This window comes from Meriones unguiculatus, chromosome 6, assembly GCF_030254825.1.
Source record: "Meriones unguiculatus strain TT.TT164.6M chromosome 6, Bangor_MerUng_6.1, whole genome shotgun sequence".
Taxonomy (NCBI): Eukaryota; Metazoa; Chordata; class Mammalia; order Rodentia; family Muridae; genus Meriones; species Meriones unguiculatus.
The window spans coordinates 128,162,933-128,186,881 of NC_083354.1; the positions used below are offsets into that span (position 1 = coordinate 128,162,933).

Below are 23,949 nucleotides of genomic sequence, written 5' to 3' on the forward strand. Positions count from 1 at the left end.
TGTGTGAGTTTAAGGCCAGCCTTGTCTGCAAATTGAGTCCAGGACAGCCAGGGCTACACAGAGAAACCCTGTCTCAAAAACCCAAAATAATAGTAATAATATTAAATCTACTTACTACACAAGTGAAAATTCAAAGTAAACTCTGCATTTATATAAGATGGATTGTTACCTTCACTTGGATTACATGCATGGCTCAATCAAGACAAAGTACCATTTATACTGGGCTTTATTTTTTAACTTTTTGGCTTTAGGTTTTTTATTTGTTTGTTTGACAGGATATTATGTAGCATAACTGGCCTTAAACTCTCTATGTAGCTGAGGATGTCCTTGAACTCCTAATCCACCAGCCTCTCTAGTGCTGACATTATAGGCAAAAGATGCCATATTTTTTTGTTTGTTTGTTTAATGTCAATATAATACAGGTGCTTTAGAGGTGTATTTGGGTGGGTTTGTGTGTAAACAAACTTATGTCTTCTTGACTAGCATTGCACTTTTTTAAAGCTTAATTCACCCATATTTCTAAGGATTTTGAGAATGCAATAAAATAGACTAATAGCAAACAGGAATGTTATTCAGATTGAGCATATTTATTGGAGACACTAACAAAGAGGCTATGTGGTGAATAATAGCACATCAAATTTGGGAGTAAAAAAAAATCTACTCTTTAGAAAATTAAATACTTCCAAAAAGAAAACATTTCTTCCTAACAATTCTTTTAAACAAAGTATGGTGACCCGTGTCTACACTACTAGCATTTAACTATCAGAAACAGAAAGATTGCTGTGAGTTCAAGCCCAGCCACCATTATGAAGTGTATTAGTCACAATTCTTTAAAGAAACAAAACCAAATAGAATGAATGTATATTGAAGGAGGATGCATTAGATTTGCTTACACAACATGGTTTGGGTTGTCCAACGATGCCTATCTTCATCCTGGCAAGGCTAAGAACATGGTAGTTAGTGCGTCCACTAGGCTATGGGACCTCAGCAGCTACAGTCTGGGGCCAAAGGCTCTGGAGAGTCCCAGGAAACACACTGTTCATCAGTTTATGTTGACTGGCTGAAGAATCTAGGTTCAAATGCCAGTGAAGAGCAGCAGCAGCAGCAGCAGCAGCAGAGTGTGGGAAATCACCAGCAAGATGCAATGGAAAGCAGGCAAAACCCAAATACTTTTTCTTAGCCTTTCCTTATACCTGGATTCACACTTAGGTTTGGTCTTCCTACTTCAATGTACCTAATCAAGAAAATCATTCACAGACATTCGCAGTGGCTAACCCTCAAATGTGTGCCAATGGCTGGGGTCATGGGTGATTCTAAATCTTGTCAAGTTGACATTCAGTATTTATTATCATACGTAGTTAAGTTCCAGGCCAGCGTGGGCTACAGTATGCTGAAATCAATCAATCAAACAAACAAAAGTATTTCTTAACTATATGACATAAACACAAATTTCTGAGAGAAACTCATTTGAGACTGGAATATGGCTATCAGAGATATTTTAAGCCAACAGTTACATGCTTAATTTTAAACAAAAATTAGTAGTTTAATTGATTTTTGGTTTTGTTTTATTCTTGACAGAACATCGTAGGATGTAACCCAGGCAGGCCTTGAACTTGCTGTGCATCCAAGGTTGACCTGGACCTGATCCTCTGTCTTCAGCGACCCCCCCCCCCATTACCACACCACCGCCAAGCCCTGGAATTACAGGTATATGCCACTTGGTCTAGCACTTCAGGTTCTTGAAGCATCACTGTCAGTTAAGATACAGTGGTGTTACATTGTGTTGAAGTTTTCTTCCTCACATGAAGGCAAAACAGTTTTTAGCCAAATCAATTTGTTAACTTAGTTACTTAGCCATGGCGGTTTATCTTCTTATCACAGCGACAAATCATCTGGCAGCAGGAGCTTAAGGGGGAAATGGTTTATACTGGCTCGTGGTTTCAGTCCACAATAGCAGGGAAGGCACCGCTGAGCTCACAGTGGGGCGGAGTCTCTACAGGAGGATCCTCACATGACACTGTATCAGGAAGGGAGAACAGGACAGGCAACAGGACCTGGATGCAAGCCCCCAGGCTTATGCCCAGAGACTTAAGTCTACCATCTAGGCCGAGTATCCCACAGGGTTAAAAAGCACCATGCAAGCCTATGAGAAAGTTCCAAATTAGATCTAGATCACGTTCAGAACAACAAACAAACAAATAAACAAACTGTCATATTTTCAAGATGTATGAGCAGTTTTCCCAACCTCTTATTGCAACTGTAGTGGTCTCCATGATCGGAAGAAATGATTTGGCTTCAGTACTGGCCTTATCTGTTTCCTATTTTCCGAAAAATTTTGTACCAAATATTTGTTTCTTGATTAAAAAAAAAACAAAAAAAAAACCTGAATCAAGAAGAGCATGAATTTCAGATAAGTCCTGCGTATCTTCTTTGTTGTTGAAAGTTAAAGTTTAATATTGATTTGAAAGGAAAAGGCTAGCTTTACAGGTTTCTTTATGAATTCTATACCCCAGACGAAACTAAGTTCTCCCAGGACTTTTCTGGAAATCGGAAGAAGAAGGTGAATTAAGACAAGACCCGTCCTGTTGCAAAGGAATGCCAAAGGTTTCCACCCCACTAGGAAGGAATGTCCAGATATGCAGTACGAGACAGAGTTGCCTGGCAACTGGTCCAGATTTCCAGGGCAGGGCTGACTGGCCCCTAAAATGAACCAATCATTTTAAAAGTCAACCACCCTATAGCCCTTCACCCAATCCTAAGCTGCCAAAACTGCAACCCCCAGCTTCCCTGCACTTCTTCCTTTAAATACCCAAAGCTTTTGTCTCTTGCCACTGTTCCCTGCTGACTTGCAAAGTAACCCCATCACGCGATGAATAAACCTCTTGCGTTTGCAGCGATCCTTTTCCGAGTTTCCTTCAACCATCTCCCGGTAATTGGGCTCACGGTGGGCCTAACAGATTTATCTTTTAGTTATGCCGTGGTTATTCCTAAACCAGCTGTAAACCAAAATCACCAGAGAATAGGATTTATTTAATTAACCTAGAGCACAATGCTGGGCAATAGTTACTCCATCTTAAACCTCCAAGCCTGCATATTTTTGTCCCATTCAGATTTCACACATTATACTTGCTTTAGTGATATCTTGGGTCCTTATCTCCTCGTGGTTCCCAGTCCTGTCCTGCCGATCTCTGCTCTCCAACTACCCCCACTGGAATCCTTCTCCTCCCCTCTAGACCAGGATATCCTACCCTATTCTCTTCATTGCACAGCATTGGCTGGTGCGTCTTATTGAAAATACAGAGAACAAATGGTGGCATGTTTACACAAAGTTGAGACAGGTGGTGCTTAGAATAAACATCACAATGCAATATCCAGATTAAAATCAGATAGTGGGGCAGAGAAATCAGCTTCTGAATGAACAAGGGTAAATTGTATACATTCCACAAGAACATAATACCAACACTACTTCTCTGTCTCTCTGTCTCTGTCTCTCTCTCTAATATATATATATATATATATATATATATATATATATATATATAATCTATCTACCCACTTAACTAGTTATCTATTTTGATATATTTTTTAAAAAAATCAAATTCATCAAAGCACAAGTTAGATGGCTTAGCTTTCTCCAAATAATTCCCTGAGATTCTCCTGACTTTTATAGTGTATATAACATCATGATATTTTATATAAACTTCATAATTTTTTATCCAATTTAGTGATTTAAAAAACCCCCGAATTCTAAAATCTAATTTCTCATCCAAATGAAGCATTTAGATTTTGTTCCCTGTGGTGGTTTGAATAGGTATATGGCCCCCAAAGAATCATGTGTTTGAATGCTTGGCCACAGGAAGTGGCACTATTAGGAGGGGTAGTCTTGTTGAAGTAGGTGTGGCTTCGTTGGAGGGAATGTGTCATCATGGAAGTGGGCTTTGAGGTCTTCTAAGCTCAAGCTATGTCCAGTCTCCCCGTCTCCTTCTGCTGCCTGTGGATCAAGCTGTAGAATTCTCAGCTTCTTCTCCAGCACCATGTCTGCCTGCAAACTGCCATGTTTCCCATCATGGTGATAATGGACTGAACCTCTGAAACTGTAAGCCAGCCCCAGTTAAATGTTTACCTTTATGAGTGTCGCCTTGCTCATGGTGTCTCTTCACAGCTATAAAACCCTACCTAAGACAGTCCCCTGTGAGCAATTTGGCTTGAGAGATCTGAAGTGGAAAAGAAGATTGTTGTCCTTACAAACATAAGTTCTTTCAACTTGCCTTCTCAATCCATAGGGTCCATCTTCCTCTCCCACCCTTCCTCAGCTCCAGCTGTCCAGTGTTGCAGTCATGCTCATCTGTTCTACAGGACACCCACATGCTCTCTCAGCAGGAAGAAGAGCTGAGCTCTACCACAGGCCTCGCTGCTTCACCTGCCATTGTTCTCTGGGTTGTACACCTACTCCATGGGCTTGGAGAAGCTCAGCTAGCCTTTGTCCTGATTTCATAACCAGTCAGAAACTTTGATGTTACTTTTTTTTCCTTCCTTCTTTTCCTACTTGCTTTTTCTTTTTTCTTCTTTCTCCCACACTTTACAAGACTTTGCTAGTGAATCTCTGAGAGCCTCTTTTATCTAGTGTTTTGGAGAAAGGCAGGAGCGACTGATGTGTTCCCTTTCATGCTCACAAATCAGGTCCACAAAGATACCCGTCAGTCTCCTTTCCCCTAGAGCTATGGCAGCTGTGACTAAAGAAGAACAAGTTTTGTTGATTCAGTATGGGAAGTCATCCCTCTGTCCTTGTCTTCATTAGACCCAGCAGAGAAAAAGTTTCACACAACTTTAAATTATGCATAATAATACAACATGGTATTCTACTTTCTTGCATTTCACTTTTTTTTTAACTTACTTGCTGTTTGCATTCTATGATATATATACAGAAGCTCTCCAATTTTGCTGCTAAAATTAAGATTGTAAGAGACAAGCCAGGGCTAATTAATTGAAAAACATTTATTGCATATTCAATATATATGCAGTACTACATTCAGTGTTATGAAGGAACACTTAGTTTTTCCCTATATATACATTATATATGTATATGTATATATATCATTATATATGTATATATATATATATATATCGAAGAGAATAAAGATTATGCTTAGGTTATGTGAGTACAGTAAAAAGTATCAAGCACTTGTTCCCTGTTTTCTCCCTCTTCTGATGTCCATCTTATTTGCCTTTCTGAATGAAGATTGAGATTCTTACCAGGGTCCTCCTTGCTTAGCTTCCTTAGGTATACAGATTTTAGTATGATTATCCTATATTGTATGTCTAACATGCACTTATACGTGAGTATATACCATGTGTGTCTTTCTGCTTCTGGGATACCTCACTCAGGATGATCATTTTTAGATCCCACCATTTGCCTGCAGATTTCATGATTTCTTTGTTTTTAATTGCTGAAAAGTATTCATTCCATTGTGTAAATGTACCACAATTTCTGTATCCATTCCTCAGCTGAGGGACATCTGGGTTGTTTCCAGCTTCTGGCTATACAAATAAAGTCTATCACAGAGGGCCTCTGAAAGAATCTACCCAGGAGGTTATCAAAACATATATTGAGATTCATAGCCAAACTTTTTGCAGAGTGTAGGGAATCTTATGAAAGAGGATAGAAAGACCTGGAGGGAACAAGATCTTTACAAGGAGAGCAACAGAACCAAAAAATCTGGGCACAGGGGTCTTTTCTGAGACTGCTACTCCAAACAAGGACCATGCATGGAGATAACTTAGAACCCCTGCACAGAAGTAGCCCATGGCAGCCCAGTGTCCAAGAGGATTCCCCAATAATAGGAACAGGGACCTTCTCTGACTTGAAGGACCTTCTCATAGGCTGGCTCTTTGATCACCTCCACCTGATGGGGGAACAGCCTTACCAGTCCACAGAGGAAGACAAAGAAGCCAGTCCTGATGAGACCTGATAGACTAGGGTCAGACGGAAGGGGACCTCCCCTATCACTGGATTCGGGTAGGGGCATAGGAGAAGAGGGAAGAGAGGGTGGTATTAGGGGTGGGGGAGGGGGCTACAGCTGGGATACAAAGTAAATAAACTATAATTAATAAAAATAAAATTAAAAATTAAAAAAGTATCAAGCAAGTTAATCAGAGAAAAACTTAATTACAACTCTAACATCTGAATGGCACTTTGATAGGCTGACAAAAATCACAAAAGGCTGAACTCAATATCATCAAGAGTGAAAGGTGAAACTCACTAGTGATTTCCTGTGATAGCACTAACATGGCTTCCAGCTTTAGGGAATGCTGTTTGTATAAAAGGGATGCATACAGCCTTGCCTCTTTCCATTGGCATTTGAGTCACCACTGGTTTTATTTCACTCCTGTACCTCAGCCATTTTGCATAACTTCTTGGTCTGTGATGGGCTTCGGGTAAGGGGAAAACCTCTTACCTCCCTCTCTGTTCATATTCCTGGACTTTCTATAATGGCATATGATTAATTCTCCTTACTCTTTTCTGCAAAATGTTATATACCCTTTTAGACTCCTGACATGATGTTATCCTTTCAGGATTATAACTGTCTTCTGGAGAAGTAATGAAATCTCCTGGAATGGATGGTAAAGCTTCATAGAATTCCATGATTCAAAGACTGTTCAACCTTTACACCTTATTGTACTTTCAGAGTAGGGATGTAATGAAACAGCATTCAAATGTCATCTTTATTGTGAAATCTAAACCCTGTTTTCTTGAGTCCAGCTCTGGTCCTCAAGATGCCTTATTATGCATTTCCAAAAGTCCAAGGAATTCCCTAGGACTGGTATAGAATCCTAGAGATTTTATATAAAGCACAGATCACACAATGAGAATTCAACGTGCTACTTAACGGTCTCTTTCAAACAAACAAACAAACCCACCCAAGATTATGAAAAATCTACATGATGAGCAGTGTTTGTACATCTCATATATATTTTTATTTGTCACAAATACCCTAGGAAAAAGTGTATTATCACAGTTTTAAAAGCTAATTAAGATAAATGTGGTACAAAGAGATTAACTAACATCACCATCTCAAGAGTGTGACTAGTAATATGCTGTGGGAGTTTTTCCTCACAGCCCCAAGCTTGTGGAATAAGGACTCAAAATACATTTTAAATATTTAGGCCATATAGCTAGACTCTTCTCTGACTAGCTTGTGACTTAACTAACCCATTTATACTAATGTACATTCTGTTACACGTAGATTAGTAGACATTTAGGTTACCTATGCTCAGGTATAATGTATCGTATCTAGCTTTCTCACATCTTCCCAGATGACTCTCTACCTGGCTCTATCCCAGAATCCTTTTTGCCTACTGAATGTCCTATATTCTGCCTCAGCTACAGGCCATTAGCTTTTTATTGACTGTTGTGGCATCCATATAATGGACAAGACAGTCTCTCAACATTTCCCCATTTAAGTCCAATGAAAGGCTTTTTTCTTACAAAATAAACTATATACAATAATAACAATTATGAAAACTATAAATAAGGTAGATTTATTCTCAATGTCCAGTCCAATGTATTTGGCAACCTTGGGAAAATATTCTATTATCTATCCTATCTTGGTGTGTTCAGAGTTCCTTACCTAAATCATTTTCTATCCTAACTAGCGCTATGTGTGTATGTGTGTATGTGTATGTGTGCACTTTGTTAGACCAGTTGTTAGTCTCTGTATAAACTATTAACTGTTACTCACTGCAGAAAGCGTCTTTTCTGCTGAAGGATGAGAGCTGAACTAGCCTATGAATATAAAGGTAAGTATCAGAAACAGTTTGATAGTGTGTTCTTTTAGCAAGATCTGGTATGCCCTATGACCTACCCCCATCCCATCTACGAGGCTCTTGGTCAGTTTTATAGTAACAGGCGTAAGTTCCCTCTTATGGTATGAGCCTAACCACCAATCAGAAAGTTCTTGATCAACCCATAACAGCCATGCCTCTATTAAACCAATGCGCATATTTTGCCAGCCAGTCATTGTAGCTTGCAGGATTAACATTGCTGATGGCATTTCTCCCCCAGCTATTTTTAAAGCATCTTGTGGCATTGTGAAAGCTAATTATAGCTCAACTTCAAAAGTCCTCACAGTTTTTTACAGTCTCAATACTTTAAAAGTCCAGTGTCCCTAGGCGGTGGTGGCACACACCTTTAATCCCAGCAGAAGCAGGTGGATCTCTGTGTTTGAGGCCAGCCTGGTCTACAGAGTGATTTTCAGGACAGCCAGGGTTACACAGAGAACCCTGAGGAGGTCCCTGCAATATCCACAGAGGGATGTGAATCCCAAGAAGAGATAAGAACAAAAACCTGGTGCAGATTGATTTCATCAAACTGGATCAGGCTTCAGGGAGTCTAATGCCAGGTGGTTCGTTTTCAGCATATTTAAAACAGTGCAGTCTGGGAAAGCTTTCCAGGCAACAGTCAATCCAGTTCTATGTGCACAATAAAGCTTGATGTGTGACTGCATAGAAACTCTTTACCAAAGCACAAGTGACCATAGGAGGCTCTACAGCTAAAGGGCAATCTCTGACTAAGATAGCATAGAGGTCGGCAGGCCATGTATATGACATCTCCCCTAAGGATGGGTAATGGTCTAGAGAGGAAAGAGTCTGGGATAATCATTCTGGGGGATTTGGGTGAGGTCATCGCTATAGGAAAATATGAGTGGGTTCTGCCTGCCCAGAAAACCAAAAGGTCACCAGGCTATTAACAAAATCTACTCAAAGCTTTCTGAATGTAATGCAGGTATTACTTTTTTATCTCCTTCATTGAGGAATCACCCCTGGGTGATTAACATTCATTGTTCTCTTAGTGCTTCTTTGTGAGTACAAGGACCTCTGTGCCCCTAACAAAACCCTATCTTGAAAAAAAAAAAAAAAGTCCAGTCTCTTCTGAAATGCAAAGCAGCCTCTTAACAGTGATTCTCTATTTAAAAAAAAAATGTATTTCAAAGGGAAGAATAGGGCATAGCAGTGAATGTGGCCCATAGCAAGACTAAAATCTAGCAGAGGAAACACCAAATCTTGCATGTTCCTTTCTGGCATCTGATGCTCATAATAAAATAATTTCATTTAAAAAAAGGCACAGATGGCCCTTCCAATCCTGCTTCCAGTAGACACAAAGCTCCTCTTCTTGGGTTGTGTTCCACTGTGTGTTTGAAGCTTTCATTAATGGCTAGACCATGGTTCTCGTATTGCAACCCTTCCAGAGTCTCCACCACAGCTTAAGGTTCACTCACAGTATCACACAATGGCCTCTTTGCAGGAACTCTGATTATACCACAAATTGCTTGGCTGGGATAACTGTGGTTTAAGACCCCCCCCCCATACACACAAAAAAACAAAAAACAAAAAACCTTCAATATTGCACCTGTTATTTCTGCAAAACCTGTACCACAAAAAGACATTGCCAAGTTCGGCCGCTTCCTTAAGATGGTGCCCGGTCCCCGAGCCTACGGTTACATCCTGAAAAAACAATTCTCTGGGTAATTGCTTTCCAGAAGCAGGAAAACCCACCTTCATTTTGAGTTTCGGGTCTTTCCGTTCAAATAAGTTGCACATTTTAAATAATCTTTTGCTGCTGTTTTTCACTACAGACCTAGATCTATCAAGATGCACATTGACCATTCCACAGATTGAGTGTTGCCCTGCCTTGAAATTTCCTCTGCCAAGAAAATTAGTCCGTTATGCCTGAACATTAATTGGTCTTATTCATGTTCTCATGACAGACAGCAGGAATAGCCTACATCAGTTTCTGATTGCGTCTCTGTTCCTGTCTGAAATCTCATGAACCAGCCTTCTACTTTCCACATTCTTTGTAGCCTTCAGGACCTTCAAATTCCAATAAGAGTAGTCCATTAAGTTCTATTGACAGCATTTAAGAATTTTTTTTTTATTTACAGCCCAAGGTTCCAAACACTTTCAAAGATTTTTCCTGAAAACTAGTTCCAAAAAAAAAAAAACCAAAAAATAAACAACAACAACAACAAAAACAAAAAAAACACCACACATTCGGGTTTATCACAATGATCCCACTCTTTTTTTCTTTTCTTTCTCTCTCTCTTTCTTTCTTTTTTTCTTTCTCTTTCTTTCTTATTAATTACACTTTATTTACTTTATACCCCCCCTGTAGCTCCCTCCTCCCTCCCCTCCCAAATCCTCCCTTCCACCCGCTCTGCACGCATGCCCCTCCCCAAGTCCACTGATAGGGGAGGTCTTCTTTTCCTTCCTTCTGATCCTAGTTTATTAGGTCTCATCAGGAGTGGCTGCATTGTCTTCCTCTGTGGCCTGGTAAGGCTGTTCCCCGGTCAGGGGGCGATGATCAAAGAGCAGGCCAATCAGTTCATGTCAGAGACAGTCCCTGTTCCCATTACTATGGAACCCACATGGACACTGAACTGCCATGGGCTACATCTGAGCAGGGGTTCTAGGTTATCTCCATGCATGGTCCTTGGTTGGAGTATGAGTCTCTGGGAAGACCTCTGTGCCCAGAATTTTTGTTTCTGTTGCTCTCCTTGTGGAGCTCCTTTCCCCTCCATGTCTTTCTATGCCCTCCTTCTTTCATAAGATTCCCTGCACTCTGTCCAAAGGTTGGCCATAAGTCTTCTCAGCATCTGCTTTGATACCCTGCAGGGTAGAGCCTTTCAGACGCAGGCTCCTGACTTGTTCCCTGTTTTCTCCTTCTTCTGATGTCCATCTTCTTTGCCTTTCTGGATGGGGATTGAGCATTTTAGCCAAAATCCTCCCTCTTGATTAGTTTTTTTTTTTAAATGATCCCACTCTTAATAACATTTTCCTGTACTAAGGTGTGTGACAAAAATGCCTAACAAGAAGCAGCTTAAGGGGAGGGTGGGGTTACTTTGGCTTATAGTTCAAGGGGATACAGTATATTAGGACAGAGGTAGCAGGTATAGGAGCCTTATAGTCATGTTGCATTGAAGTCAGGAAGTGGAGGGTGTGGGGGTTCCTGAAGGTGTCATGACCAAAAGCAAAATGATCTGAGAAGAGGCAAGAAGGGAAACTTGGTTCAGCCTGACATTGCTGGGGTTGTTGGGATCACTAAGCAGGCACTTCTACAGGCAGCCCCAAGGGACCTGACAGACCAGTTATCAGGCATTTGTGAAGACACCCAGACCACCTGCTGACCACCTGGAACTACCTGCACATGCCCTGGGTCACCCTATAAGAGAACTGGAGCCCTCCCCCTCCCTCTCTCTGCAACCCCCTTCCCCTAATAAACCTCCCACATGGAACCGATCTCGTGGTGTGATTTGTGAACCCGCATATAACCTCCACATTGGTGCGTTGGTCCTAACAGGGGTGAATCAAACTTTTGAAGTCTAATGCCAGTCGGTTTGTTTCCAGAATATTTAAACACAGTACACTTTGGGGACAAGAATTTTCCCTGGTATAATTGTTAGGACCAATGCACCAATGTGGAGGTTACACGTGGGTTCACAAATCACACCACGAGATCGGTTCCACGTGGGAGGTTTATTAGGGGAAGGGGGTTGCAGAGAGAGGGAGAGAGAAAGGAAGAGTAAGAAAGAGAGAAGGGGAAGGGCTCCAGTTCTCTTATAGGGTGACCCAGGGCATGCGCAGGTAGTTCCAGGTGGTCAGCAGGTGGTCTGGGTGTCTTCACAAATGCCTGATAACTGGTCTGTCAGGTCTCTTGGGGCTGCCTGTAGAAGTGCCTGCTTAGTGAGCCCAACAATAATACAGTCCCTGGTGCACAAGGAGACATTGAAACCTAGTTGAAAATACCTGTCATTTCTTCCAAGAAGATGGGTTCTAGAGATAGGCTACATGTATTAGCTTAAGGATGGAGGAAAGGCTTGGGCCTGGTCTTTGTTAAACTGATAGCATAAAGGTCATGTGAGCTATTAGCCACCTCTAGTCCTGCTGTGGGAGCTTGGGGGAAGCCCTGGCTATCCAGATAATGTAAGGGTCACTCAGGCTACTAGCCACCTCTGTTTCTGTTTGTGGGAGCCTGCTTTGGACTGGCTCTACAGATAAGGCAGATCACTAGGCTGTTAATCACCTCCAATTCCCAGCCTTCTGTACGGAAAAACAGGTTATTCGTCCTTTCCTTTGAAAGGGCAAGCTGGCATACTTAACATTCCTGGTTTCCCTGGTGATCTGTGGGTGCAAGGAGCTTCTTGCTTCCAACAAGAAGGTGAGCAGGAAGTAGGAACAGTTTTGAAAACATCAAGTTCCACCCCCAGGGATCCACTTCCTCCAATAAGGTGCTACCTCCTAAATATTCCACAACATCCAAAAAAGCACCACCAGCTGGGTTCACACACAAGCGTGTGTGGAGGATATTTTACATTCAGCAGGAAATTATATAAATATGGATTTAAAGAGACTGTACTAAATGAAAAGAGGCCTTTGTGATTCCTGTTAGGATTTATATAAAAATGCCAAATACAACAGATCTCATATGAAAGACATTTATTGGATGGAGGTGGAGAGAGAGAGATATTGGGGGTCCCCCAGGAGAGAAACCGAGGCAGAGAGAGTGCAAGAGAAAAGAGCAAAGCAGAGAGAGATGAGAAAGGTGCCCAGGAAAGGGGAGAAATCAAGGCAGAGAGAGAGAGAGAGAGAGAGAGAGAGAGAGAGAGAGAGAGAGATGGTAGAAGTCGCAGACAGGTTGTATCTGAAGTCCCTGGCCCAGGTGATGACCATAGGATGCAGGTAGTAACACAGAACTATTGTCAGGACCCCAAAAGATTCCTAAGTTCAGGCCGCACAACATAACAATTCCAAATCACTTTTGGCAGATGGCAGGCTGAAAAAGTTGCTCAGCTGTCAACAGAAGCCATATCTTACAGAACAGAACAGATTCTGTGGAAGGCCAAGCATTATGGGGAGCAATAGACAGAAATGGAATAGCAGCAGAAGCAGAATGGTGTCCTAAGGAAGGAGAAGCCTGTGCTGGTCTATGAAAGGGAACAGAAACATATTCCCCAATACGTTTGATAATTCTGCTCTACCCAAGGGCCCGAACATGTGGAATCATATCAAAGAGCCTTCTATGAACCTGGATCTGACTTAGGTGAGAAAATACACAAAGTTGGCTTGGGTAATTTTCTTAATTTATTTTATGTTGCCATAACAGAATATCTAAGACTGAAAATTTGGTAACAAATAAACAAAAGTTAAAACAAACAACAAAAAAAAGTTTATTCTGGATCATGTTTCTGAGGTTGGAAAGTACTAAGTTGAGGGCCGGCATCTGGTGAGGATTACCTTGCTGGTTGGTACTTACAGAGACCCAAGAAATTGCACCAAGCATCACATAGCTCACATACAATCGACAGAGCTAGACTAGCTTCTATAGCAAATCCAATCTGAAGATGGCATTAACCCCTTAATTCTTTTTCCCCCTCTAAATTTTATTTTGTTTTCTTCATTAACTAACTTATTTATTTATTTGACAGCCTAGTAGGAAGTTTCCTCCCTCCTCTCCACCCATTCCCTCCTTCTCCCCTCCCCTCCCCCTGTGCCCCACTCCCTTTCTTCTCAGAGAGGGAGAGACCTCCCACAGATATCAACCTGCCCTGGCATATCAGGTTGGACTGGGCACATCTTCTTCTTTTGAGGCTAGACAAGGCTGGCCAGTTAGTGGAAAAAGATCCAAAGGCAGGCAACAGAGTCAGAGGCAGCCCTTCCTCCTGCTGTTAGAGGTCCCACATGAGGACCAACCTGTACATTTGTTATATGGGGGCGGGGCTAGAACCATCCCATGGATGCTCTCTGGTTGGTGGTTCTGTCTCTGTGAGCCCCTACCGGTCCAGGTTAGTTGATTTGGTAGGTTTTCTTATGGTGTCCTTGATCTCTCTGGCTCTTTCAGTCCTTCCTTCTCTTCCATAAGATTCCCTGTCTAATGTTTGGCTGTGGGTCTCTGCATCTGTTTTAACTCCTTAGTTCTTAACTGGATTCTTGTATAACCTCTTAAAAACTGCACTGCTTCTACTTCTATATTTCACAATAGAGACTAGTTAAATTTCCTTATTAGTTTCTGTAAGGACTTTCAAAATGTAATATGGGCACAACAGAATTTCATAAGTTGGAATATAATTGCTTCTTCCTGAATGGGGACATAAAGCATTGAAAAAAGTGGGCAAAACTATTGTGTAACTGTACAACGGCTTCTAAGAATCATGTCTCCTTATGTTCCATGCTCCTTTCGATGTGATTGCTGGTCCTTGCACCAAGAAACCTTGCCCACTCCTCCACTGGCCGTGTAACTTTAAAGGTGAAAGGAGCCCGTTAGTTTTCCAACTGTGAGCCAAAGGTAGGCTTGTAAGGGCCTGAGAATCGCTGAGAGAAGACCCCAGACTCAAACAGTATGTAAAGGCAGAGTTTATTCTGCAGGAACAGCCACCACACAGGGGTTGAGCATTCATACAAAATGGCGACCGGACACAGAGGCACACAGGCTTCTAGAGAGGACTGGGGTGATGAGCTACCCTATTCTGATTGGGGACGAAGGGGAAGCCTCATGTGCTTTGCGCTGATTGGCCAGCCTAGGTGGCCAGTTATTTTCAAGCACAGTCTTTGGAGTTCTTAGCTATATACGGTCACTTTTGTAGAGGCATGTGTTGATTGGCTCAGCTTTACCCTGGTACTTCTTGGGGGAGGGGAGAGGGGAGTACATGGCAATATTCTCCGGCTGTGGCCTGTCAGCCTGAACCCCTCAGGCTGAGAAAGCAACTGGTGGTGGAAACACGTTATAGAAGTGACACTGTGTAAATGAAACTTTTATTCTCCTGAAGCAATTGTCTTGGAGGCCTACTGCCTCTGTCTGCTAACCTAGGCCTAGTCCTGGAAGCTTCTAGTTGCCATACGATCTAACCTAGGCCTAGAACAACTTCAGCCTCTGACTTACTGCTTGATTAACTCACCCTTTCTTGTTCTTTCCGAGCTCATAGCTGGCTGGTTCACCTCAGCTGTTCTGGTTCTAACTCTTCTCCCAACTAGCTTGTTCAATCTGGCTTTTCTCTCAGGCTATGAATTGCTCTGCTTGGCCTCAAACTAATTCCATCAATCTTTTCTAATCTCCTGGCTCCATCTCAAGCTCTGACTCATTCTGCCTTCAACTGTGACTAGCTTGTTCTCTCATTTAACCCCTCTCTGTAAAACTCTCCTCTCTTCAACCTGTCTCTGTATTATCTGTCCTGCTAAAACTGCCTCCTCTCTCTCCCAGCATTGCCCCTTAAGCAGTTTCCCTTTCCTCTCTTTTTGTGAGTTGGGTTTCTCAGATTTGTCACTTTTCCTGCCACTCAATTAGACATCAAACACCGGTGCTTCCTTCTACAAACTAACTCGACCTTCATTGTTTGGGATTAAAGGCGTGTAACACCACACCTGGATCTAAGCTTTTCTTTACCGGAAACTTGCTCTATACTGGCTGGCTTTGAACTCGGATCTGCTTTCCTCTGTCTCCTGGATTGAAGGTGTGTTTGTATTCTAGCTGGATCACGCAGACCTGGAAGGTCTTCGGAGGTGGTCTCTTGCCAGAACAGCCATGTTCTGAGTTAAAATTCCTTTACAACATTGTTTGAAACTCTGTATTTTGACTTTGGCTTTCTCTTGGAGTATAGCTTTGATACGAGCAGACACATGAGAAAGTCTGGGAGGAAGATTTTGAGGAGATGCCCAACAGCCTCATATGTTCCAGCAGAAACCAGTTATAAGCAAACTTGTCAGCTAGCTAAGCTCAGGCAAATCTGACCAGATAGTCACCCAGTCAACCTACAGAAAATCATGAACAAGTCATGTTGTTTGAGGCAACCAGCTCTTAATGTGGTTTGTTATGTAGCAAATAATTATGGCAGTTACTCATAAGGACAAGAACATTTCTTCTGACAGATGTATTAGCTTTTCTTGTGACTAAAGATGATACATGTCTTAAAAATTAAATACTGTGAATTGGTGTTATTTAACCTTTATTGAGTACCCCAAAACCATGGTGTTACCTTGAAACCAGAATGAAATGATACTTATAACTTATAACTCTCTAGGTACAACTTATAACTCTCTAGGTACAACTATAGTTGTAGATACATTGTATTAATAAAAAAATATTGGTAAGTTGAATGGCAATGCTATCACCTTCATTAAAAAGTTATGAAGGTCTTGTAAAGATGGCTCAACGTTTAAGAGCCCAGTTCTATTGTAAAGGATCCAAATTCCATTCCACGTGCTGATAACTCCAGCTCCAGGAAACCCAATGCTTCTGGTCTCTGTGGGCGCTTGCCTGCATGTACATATGTCCATGCTGATACAGATATTTTTAATGACTTTTAAAAAAATGATTTATTTATTTATTTTACATATATTGAATGCTCTATCTGTAGGTCACATGCATGCCAGAAGAGGGCATCAGATCCCAGTATAGATGGTTGTGAGCCACCATATGGTTGCTGGGAATTGAACTCAGGATGTCTGGAAGAGCAGACAGAGATCTTAACCTCTGAGGCGTCTCTCCAGCCTCAGAATATTTTTTAAGTCATGAAATAAGCTAGGCACAGTGATACACACTTGTAGTCTCAGATACTTCAAAGGCTGAGGCAGGATATGGAATGATTGCTTGATCCTAAGAGGTCTAGGCCAGCCTGTGCAACACAGGAAAAGGCCCACCCTCACCCTGAGACAGGACCTCATCCCGTAGTCAAGGCTGGCCCTGAACTTCTTTCTGTTCCTGCTGTCTTTATCTCCTTGGTGTTGAGCTTACAGCGTCACACCACCACAGCTGGTTTATGTGGTACTTTGTATGGAGCCCGGGGCCTGGTGCATGGCAAGCAAGCACTCTACCAGTTAAGCTAGATCACCAGCTCTGCTCTAGACCTTTCCATGCTGAAACATATATCGAGATTTTGGGACTATACAGTAATTGTTTATTTGATAATTTTCTTATTTATTTGGCAAATACCACATGCTGGTTAATGTTGTTACTTATGCTAGATATTAAAGATATGTTGTGAATAAAAGACACACGGCTTCTTCCTCCCCAAGGACTAGCTTTCATAGTACCAAGAGGTGCTAAGCAAACTGTCAAAGCAGAGGGAAAACAATGAGCAGTCCTACCCAGAGCAGACACTATGAACCACGACAATGACCAGCAGGCTAAGATATTCCAGAAGGTACAGTTGTTGTGCTCACATCTTGCTGGTAAGCAATGGAAATATGACTGGACTTACGGCCCACTCAACAAGAGAAAAATCATGCCTGGTACTGGAAACCTACCTGACTACCCAGGGCTAATGAGTTCATGGATCTCAGTGGAGACCATTCCATCTCTACTTTATTAGACCAGTATAATTGTAAACTTCATTCTAAATACTAATCTTTTACCCATAGATGGATGTAGCTCTCATCCCTCATTGAAGACACTTCTCCTTGCAGCAGACAGAGGCAATCACAGAAAGCAACAAATGGTCAGAATACAGAAAACTAATGGTGGAGTGCCTAACCCTGAGGCATACAACTACAACTCAACTCCTGTACCCCAGGCTCAGGGAACATCTCAGAAGAAGAGGAAGTGGGGAACTGTAAGACCCAGAGGACCAACGAGATTATATCTTTTAGAATTGACAGGGGAGCTGCACCCATAATTCTTCAACAAAATATATGCCTAAACAAGATTCAAAATATATGCCTAAACAAGATCCAAATAGTGACAACGCTAATAGACATACTAATACGGAAGGGGGGAGATCTCAAAGGCTTCCATTCCTGGATAAAGTCAATGCTGAGAGGGAGAATTCATCTTCCCCAGGGATGAGCCACTAACTGGTTATATAATACCAATTGATTGGCCCTGAAATTATGTACATACAAACAACAATAAACAGACTTAGATGGTTGTATTTACAGATTTGTGCATATATATGGAATGATAATAATAGTAGTAGCGATAATAATAATAATAGCAACAATAAAAAGGGGGTCATGAGTCCTAGAAGTCCCCCAAGCATGACAACCCAAGTTTAATCTCCAGGCCCCACAAGGTGGAAGAGAACTGATTGCCACAAGCTGTCTTCTGCCTCCCACATGCACACCACGGCATCTGTTCACACTCATGAGCACTCACACAAAATAAACAGACATATTAAAATATTTAAGTCACACTAAGGGGGGCACTGGAGAGAATATAAGAGAGGAAGTGAGGGAGAATGTGACAGGGGCTTGAAGGAGGAAAGGAAAAAGATGTAATTAAAACTTTAAAGAGGACCCTCCCCAAAAGGGTACATGTCTTCTGACGGCATCTGTCACTTGGGGATGGAGAGTAGGAAGATAATGCAATGTAAACGAAGTATTAAAATATTGTTTGTGGGTGGCATGACAGGACATGGAATTTATTGGTCATCTTTGCACCACTACAACCAAATATGTGAGGCAAGTAACTAACAGACTAAAGGCTTATTTAACTTACTCTGGCAATTCAAATCCAAAATATTAGTTGTCCTCTGATGAGAGCTTCGATGGCTATGAGACAATCAACCTGTCTATCATCACACAAGAAATAAAGTCTAAAGACAGATGGGTTAACACTTTGCAATGCAATTTCTCCCAAGGGTGTACACCTTTGATGACCCACTGGCTCTACCTTCTAACTCTTAACAGCACCTCCCATACTGTTACTGTACATATGAGCCTTTGTAGGACAATCCAGGGTAAAAGCAGGGTTCTGTTGATTAGTTTTGTAATTTGCTTCAACTCAGTAATCTTCAGTCTATAACTGTGAGGCACTGCCACTCATATTGCAAGGGATAAGCTTTTTTCCCTTCCTTCCTTCTTTTCTTCCTTCCTTCCTTCCTTCCTTCCTTCCTTCCTTCCTTCCTTCCTCCCTCCCTTTCTCCCTTCCTTCTTTTCTTCCTATCTTTCTTTTTCAGGGAGAGCTACATCGTGAGTCTTTACATCCCATGCTCATAGGGACTACACCATCTTGTTCTGGGACTCTCCAACGATGCTGCATGAAAGAAAACATTGTTCATCTTCCCTTAGGGTTTCCAGCTGGTACTGAATAGATTTAAAGAAGAAAGAGTATGTCTTCGGAGAGGAACTTGAGAATTCGGAATGCGATCTGAGTAATTTCAAATGTCTCATGTCTGCTGTGTACACCCATCGAAATGTAAGAACACAACTACCAGCCTCCTACGCAGCTAGTTCACTGTCCTGCCTTTCGGCCACCTTAAGCATGGAAACTACACCCTAGATACTGGTGGACACCAGATAAGCGAGCAATTAACTCTTCCCAAGTGACTCAGAAGAATCGTAGCAGAAAATTGTTATCATAGGCTATCACTTTTATTCCTGCTGCATTTTTATTTTGATGTGTCCTACATTTTGGCTTGCCTTCCATGCTGGAATCAAATGGCAAACCTTCAAAACCAAGAAAAGAATATCTAAACAAAATTTTAAAACTTTGTGTGTGTGAGTGTGTGTGCGCGCGCACGTGCGCGGTAGGCCAGACAGGGTATTGGATTCTGTGGGCTGGAGTTACATACAGGTGGTTGTGCGTGCTGAAAACAGGATTTTGTGTCCTAAGCAAGGCCAGCGAGGCACTGCCTTAGGCCAATAACGTTTTTTTTAATCTTTTGTGGGAAAAAAAATATTTAATTGTCTTACATTATATAAAAGCCTCATTATTGTAAAAACTATGACAGTCTGTTTTGTAAAATGAAAGTTATAAAAGTCAGCATTTATGCTTAAAGTGCCAAAATCAAAAGTCAGCACCCATATTGCCAAAAAAGAAAAAAAAAAAAAAGAATCATCAAGGAAAAGAGGAAACCCCAAAGCACACGCACCAAACAAAGACTAAACCTCTAAGAAGAAATTGCTAACTCAAGAAATAAATAAGCTTTCTCTACCCAACTGCAAAGTTTACCAGCAAAGTCAAACCCTCCTCCTTCTTCCAGGAGGAGCTGAGCTTGATTGCTCTAACTCTCCGGTAATCAAGAACAGGCCTTTTCTTTTAGTGCCTTTCAAAGCTGCTCTTTATCCTCGTTTCTCTTAGTTTAAAAGATCCCTCACCCTCTCCTTCCATTTGCCCCTCCTCTTGCTTACTTGATCTCTTCCCCTCCCCCCGTTTCCTAATCGGTCCTATCCGTTCCCCCTTTTCCCAGACTGCCTGAGTTCCCCTCCACCACTTCTTCCCTTCCTCCTCCTCCTCCTCCTCCTCCTCCTCCTCCTCCGGGGCTCTTTCTTTCCCCTCCCCTCCCCCAGCATGCCTCCGGGCGTGCTTCCCTTCCCCCCGCCTCTCGGTCCCGCACCCTCCCCTCCCCCGCCGCCTGCCTTGTGACACAGCCTGGGCCCTCCCGGAGGCCGTAGCGGCAGCGCGGCGGCGGCCACCACCTCCCGAAGCCGCAGCCCGGCTCACGCTGCGGCCCGCCCCGCCGCTGCTGCAGTCATGGCTGCTGACGGGGTGGACGAACGCTCGCCGCTGCTGTCAGCATCCCATTCGGGGAACGTCACTCCCACGGCCCCGCCGTACTTGCAGGAGAGCAGCCCGAGAGGTAAGGCCGGCGTGGACCTTTCTGCTTCTTCTCACGGAGATGTCGGGAAGCGTGAGCGCCCGGGAGCCCGAGCGCGGAGGCGGAGGAGAGCCTCTCCCTCGGGCTGGGGTGAAAGGATGCTGACGGTCGCCTTCCCAGGCGGCTCCTGCCTGCCCGAGAGCCGCGCCGCTGCAGCCGCTAGCGGTGTGGACGGTGCGCTCGAACCGGGCTCAGGATCTGCCATGAATTCCCGAGCGCCGCGTTGCTGTTTTCAGAGGAGCCCCTAAGAGCAGCTGGGTGGTACTGCAGATCTCTCCCTCGATCGTTCTCCAGGCTTGTGGTTGCCGGAAAACCCGGGCACTGTTCACCTTAGCAGCTGTCCTTGAGGGGACTTCAGCCAGAAACAGTCTCCCACACTCACCCCCGGAGCCCAGGGCGAGCAGGGAAGTGCCTGGCCAGAAGGAACGGAGTTAGTCAGTATTCCTAGTGTGTCTGCAATTCCTGCGCTGCGGGCGTTATTCCTGCCCGCGAGGAGCGTGTGCCATAGCTTCAGTAGTGAATGAAGAACCTTCGGATAGAAGGAACGTGGGTTCATTCATTCATTCATTCATTCATTCATTCATTCATTCATTCAATCTGGGTGAGGTTGAAATTAACTTGTAAAAAGTTACCCAAGTTTATAACTGTATATAATTTTTATTTTTGTTTTCGGTGTAGAATAAAAAGGAATTTGGGTAAACGGTGTGAGGAAGAAAAAGAAGTCTGTTTACCAAAGGATTCGGTTTATTCAAGACCTGTCTGTCTTTGTTCAAAGTCTTTTGGGTGATCACTACGGTAGTCTGGAAGGCAAGCCTTGCAGGGATCATTAAATATGGCACGTGCGAACATAGCTTACTTCATCTTGCTCCTTTTGCTGAATGTGAATGAAGTTTAAAAATCCGAGCAAAAGTTAATGCTTTTGAAATATTAGCAGGTCACATGTCTTGTAACACAACTTCTAAGTTCATTTCTGAGATGGGGGAAACAAAATGAAGTTGTCTGGCATTTAACATTATTTCTATCTAACATTTTATAACTTGAAAATCAGCTCTCTGGGTCTCAATCCACCTATAAACAGAAGGACAAAGGAAAACTATGGTTAGCTGGGAGTAATTCTGTGTGATTGACGGCTTGAGAGGAAAGGGGCCAGGAAAACTCGCCCACGGAAAACCTACAAGTTATACTTGTTGGACAGAATTCATGGGACACCAAGTTTGGGGATCTTCCTTAGGTGGGCCATTCAGTGTTAATATTGTACCATCTCATGTTTATTCCTTGGTTCTTTAATGTTTCAATTTTCTTAATTTAGTAATTTGAGACAAAATATTTGACAGTTTATTAAGGGACTAAGTTTGGACAAAAATAACTGACGGAGAACATATTTTCATGCTCTGTCATGGAGCTGCCTTTTCCTACTTCTAGTCAGTTTGAGGTTACAACAAACACAGGATTGACACTCACACACACGGACCTGCATAGATCTCACTGTTTTCTATAGATTTCCTTAATTTGATCAATTTCCCCAAACTACAAAGGAAGTGGCCTTCCAAATCAACCACTGAAAAGAAGTAATTTCACTCTAAAGAATGTTTAACATCTACTTTTGAGGGCATGTTCAATCAAAACACTCATTTGATCTTATAGTAGAATAATTTTTTTTGGTACTGATAGAAATGAGTGAGATATTTGAAATACTGATATTATACGGGACAATACCTATAAAGCAAGAAACATAAATGAGAAATAAAGTCATTTTATTTGCACCTTGACAGTATTGTTTCTTGATTAATAATGTAATTATTTGAGTAATGCACAAGATCTGAATTTTGAACACCAGCATTCATTCATTCATTCATTCTTCATTCATTCAGGAAGTTTATGGGGCACCAGGGTGTGCCACATACTGGACTGCCTAAGACTGATCAAAACTGTCTCCACAGAGCTCATGTAGTAGAGAGAAGAATAAACTCAGTTCATATTTTTTCTTTTGATTTTTTTTTCAGTTTGTTTGTTTTTTTTCGAGACAGGGTTTTTCTGTGTAGCCTTGGCTCTCCTGGAACTCACTCTGTAGACTAGCCTGGCCTTGAACTCACAGAGATCTCCCTGCCTATGCTGGGATAAAGGGCTTGATACATCAATGTCTGGCACTTCAGTTTTTGCTTTTTGTTTTTGTTAAATATCTTTTTAAAAAATATATGTTTATTCATTATGTATACAATGTTCTGTCCACATGTATATCTGCGTGCCAGAAGAGGCTCCAGATCTTATTATAGAGGTTGTGAGCCACCATGTGGTTGCTAGGAATTGAACTCAGGACCTCTAGAAGAACAGCCAGTGCTCTTAATCTCTGAGCCATCTCTTCAGCCCTGGCACTTCAGATTGTTAAGACTTCTCTTATCACCAGATTCTGTTAGTAGCTGAAAACAGTAAAATTCTTAGTTGGAATCTAAAGACTAGAAATTAAATATACATTTTGATGATTAATTTTAGTTTATGATACCACTTATAATTATTCAGATTCTATGTATGTATGTGTTATATGTATTTGTGTACACAAGTGCCACAAGTCCATATCACGTGTCTCTTTCCCTGTCCACTTCCGTTTTTGAGAAAGAGCTATGGAACCTGGAGTTTCCTGCCTCTGACTGCACTTGGCTGGGGTTCCAGGCACGCACCACCACACCCAGCTTTCTGTGTGGGTGCTGGGGCTCCACATTCAAGTCCTCACGCCTTCAAAGCAAACACTTTGCCAGCTCTACGGTCTTCCATCCTAATCCCTCAGATGGTTAGTAGGTTAAAAGGAAGAATCAGGTCAGATTTTTTTGTTTGTGTGTTTTTTAGAACAGGGTTTATCTGTGTAACCATGGCTGTTCTGGAATTTGCTCTGTAGATCGGGCTGGCCTCAAACTCACAGAAATTTGCCTGCCTTTGTCTCTGCTAAGACTAAAGGCATGCAACACCTCCGCCTGGCAGAAGAGGGGGAGGGGAGGGAGAGGGGGGAGAAGGGAGAGGAGGCTTAACAACAATATTTTCAAATTCATTGCTTTGTGTCATCCTCCTTTTAAAAGACTTACTCATTTATGCATTCATTTGTTTATTTTAGTTTTCCGAAACTGGACTCACTTTGTAGACCAGGTGGGCCTCAAACTCAAGAAGACTCATCTGCCTCTGTCTCCAGAATGCTGGATTAAAGGCATGTGTCGCCATGCCCAGCTCTTACTTTTTAATTTCATGTGTACATGTGTGTGCCTGAGTGCATGTATGTGCACCGTGTGTGTGGAGGTGGTTGAGGATTTGAGAAGACAGTGTTGGATGCCCTGGAGACTGGAGTGGAGTTGATTGTTAGCCACCCATTGTTGGTGATGATCTT

At 42.3% G+C, this 23,949-nt stretch overlaps 1 protein-coding gene across 2 annotated transcripts in view; it reads left to right on the top strand.

Annotated features, from left to right (window-relative positions):
* Nucleotides 1-20,266: 20,266 nt before the first annotated feature.
* Nucleotides 20,267-23,949, top strand: part of Pip4p2 (phosphatidylinositol-4,5-bisphosphate 4-phosphatase 2) — a 52,284-nt gene continuing 48,601 nt past the window's right edge. For both annotated transcript variants that reach the window (XM_021652367.2, XM_060386020.1), the window contains exon 1: nucleotides 20,267-20,561. In XM_021652367.2, the coding sequence (XP_021508042.1) occupies nucleotides 20,456-20,561 (106 nt within the window). In that variant the 5' untranslated portion in view covers nucleotides 20,267-20,455. The remainder of the gene's footprint in view (nucleotides 20,562-23,949) is intronic.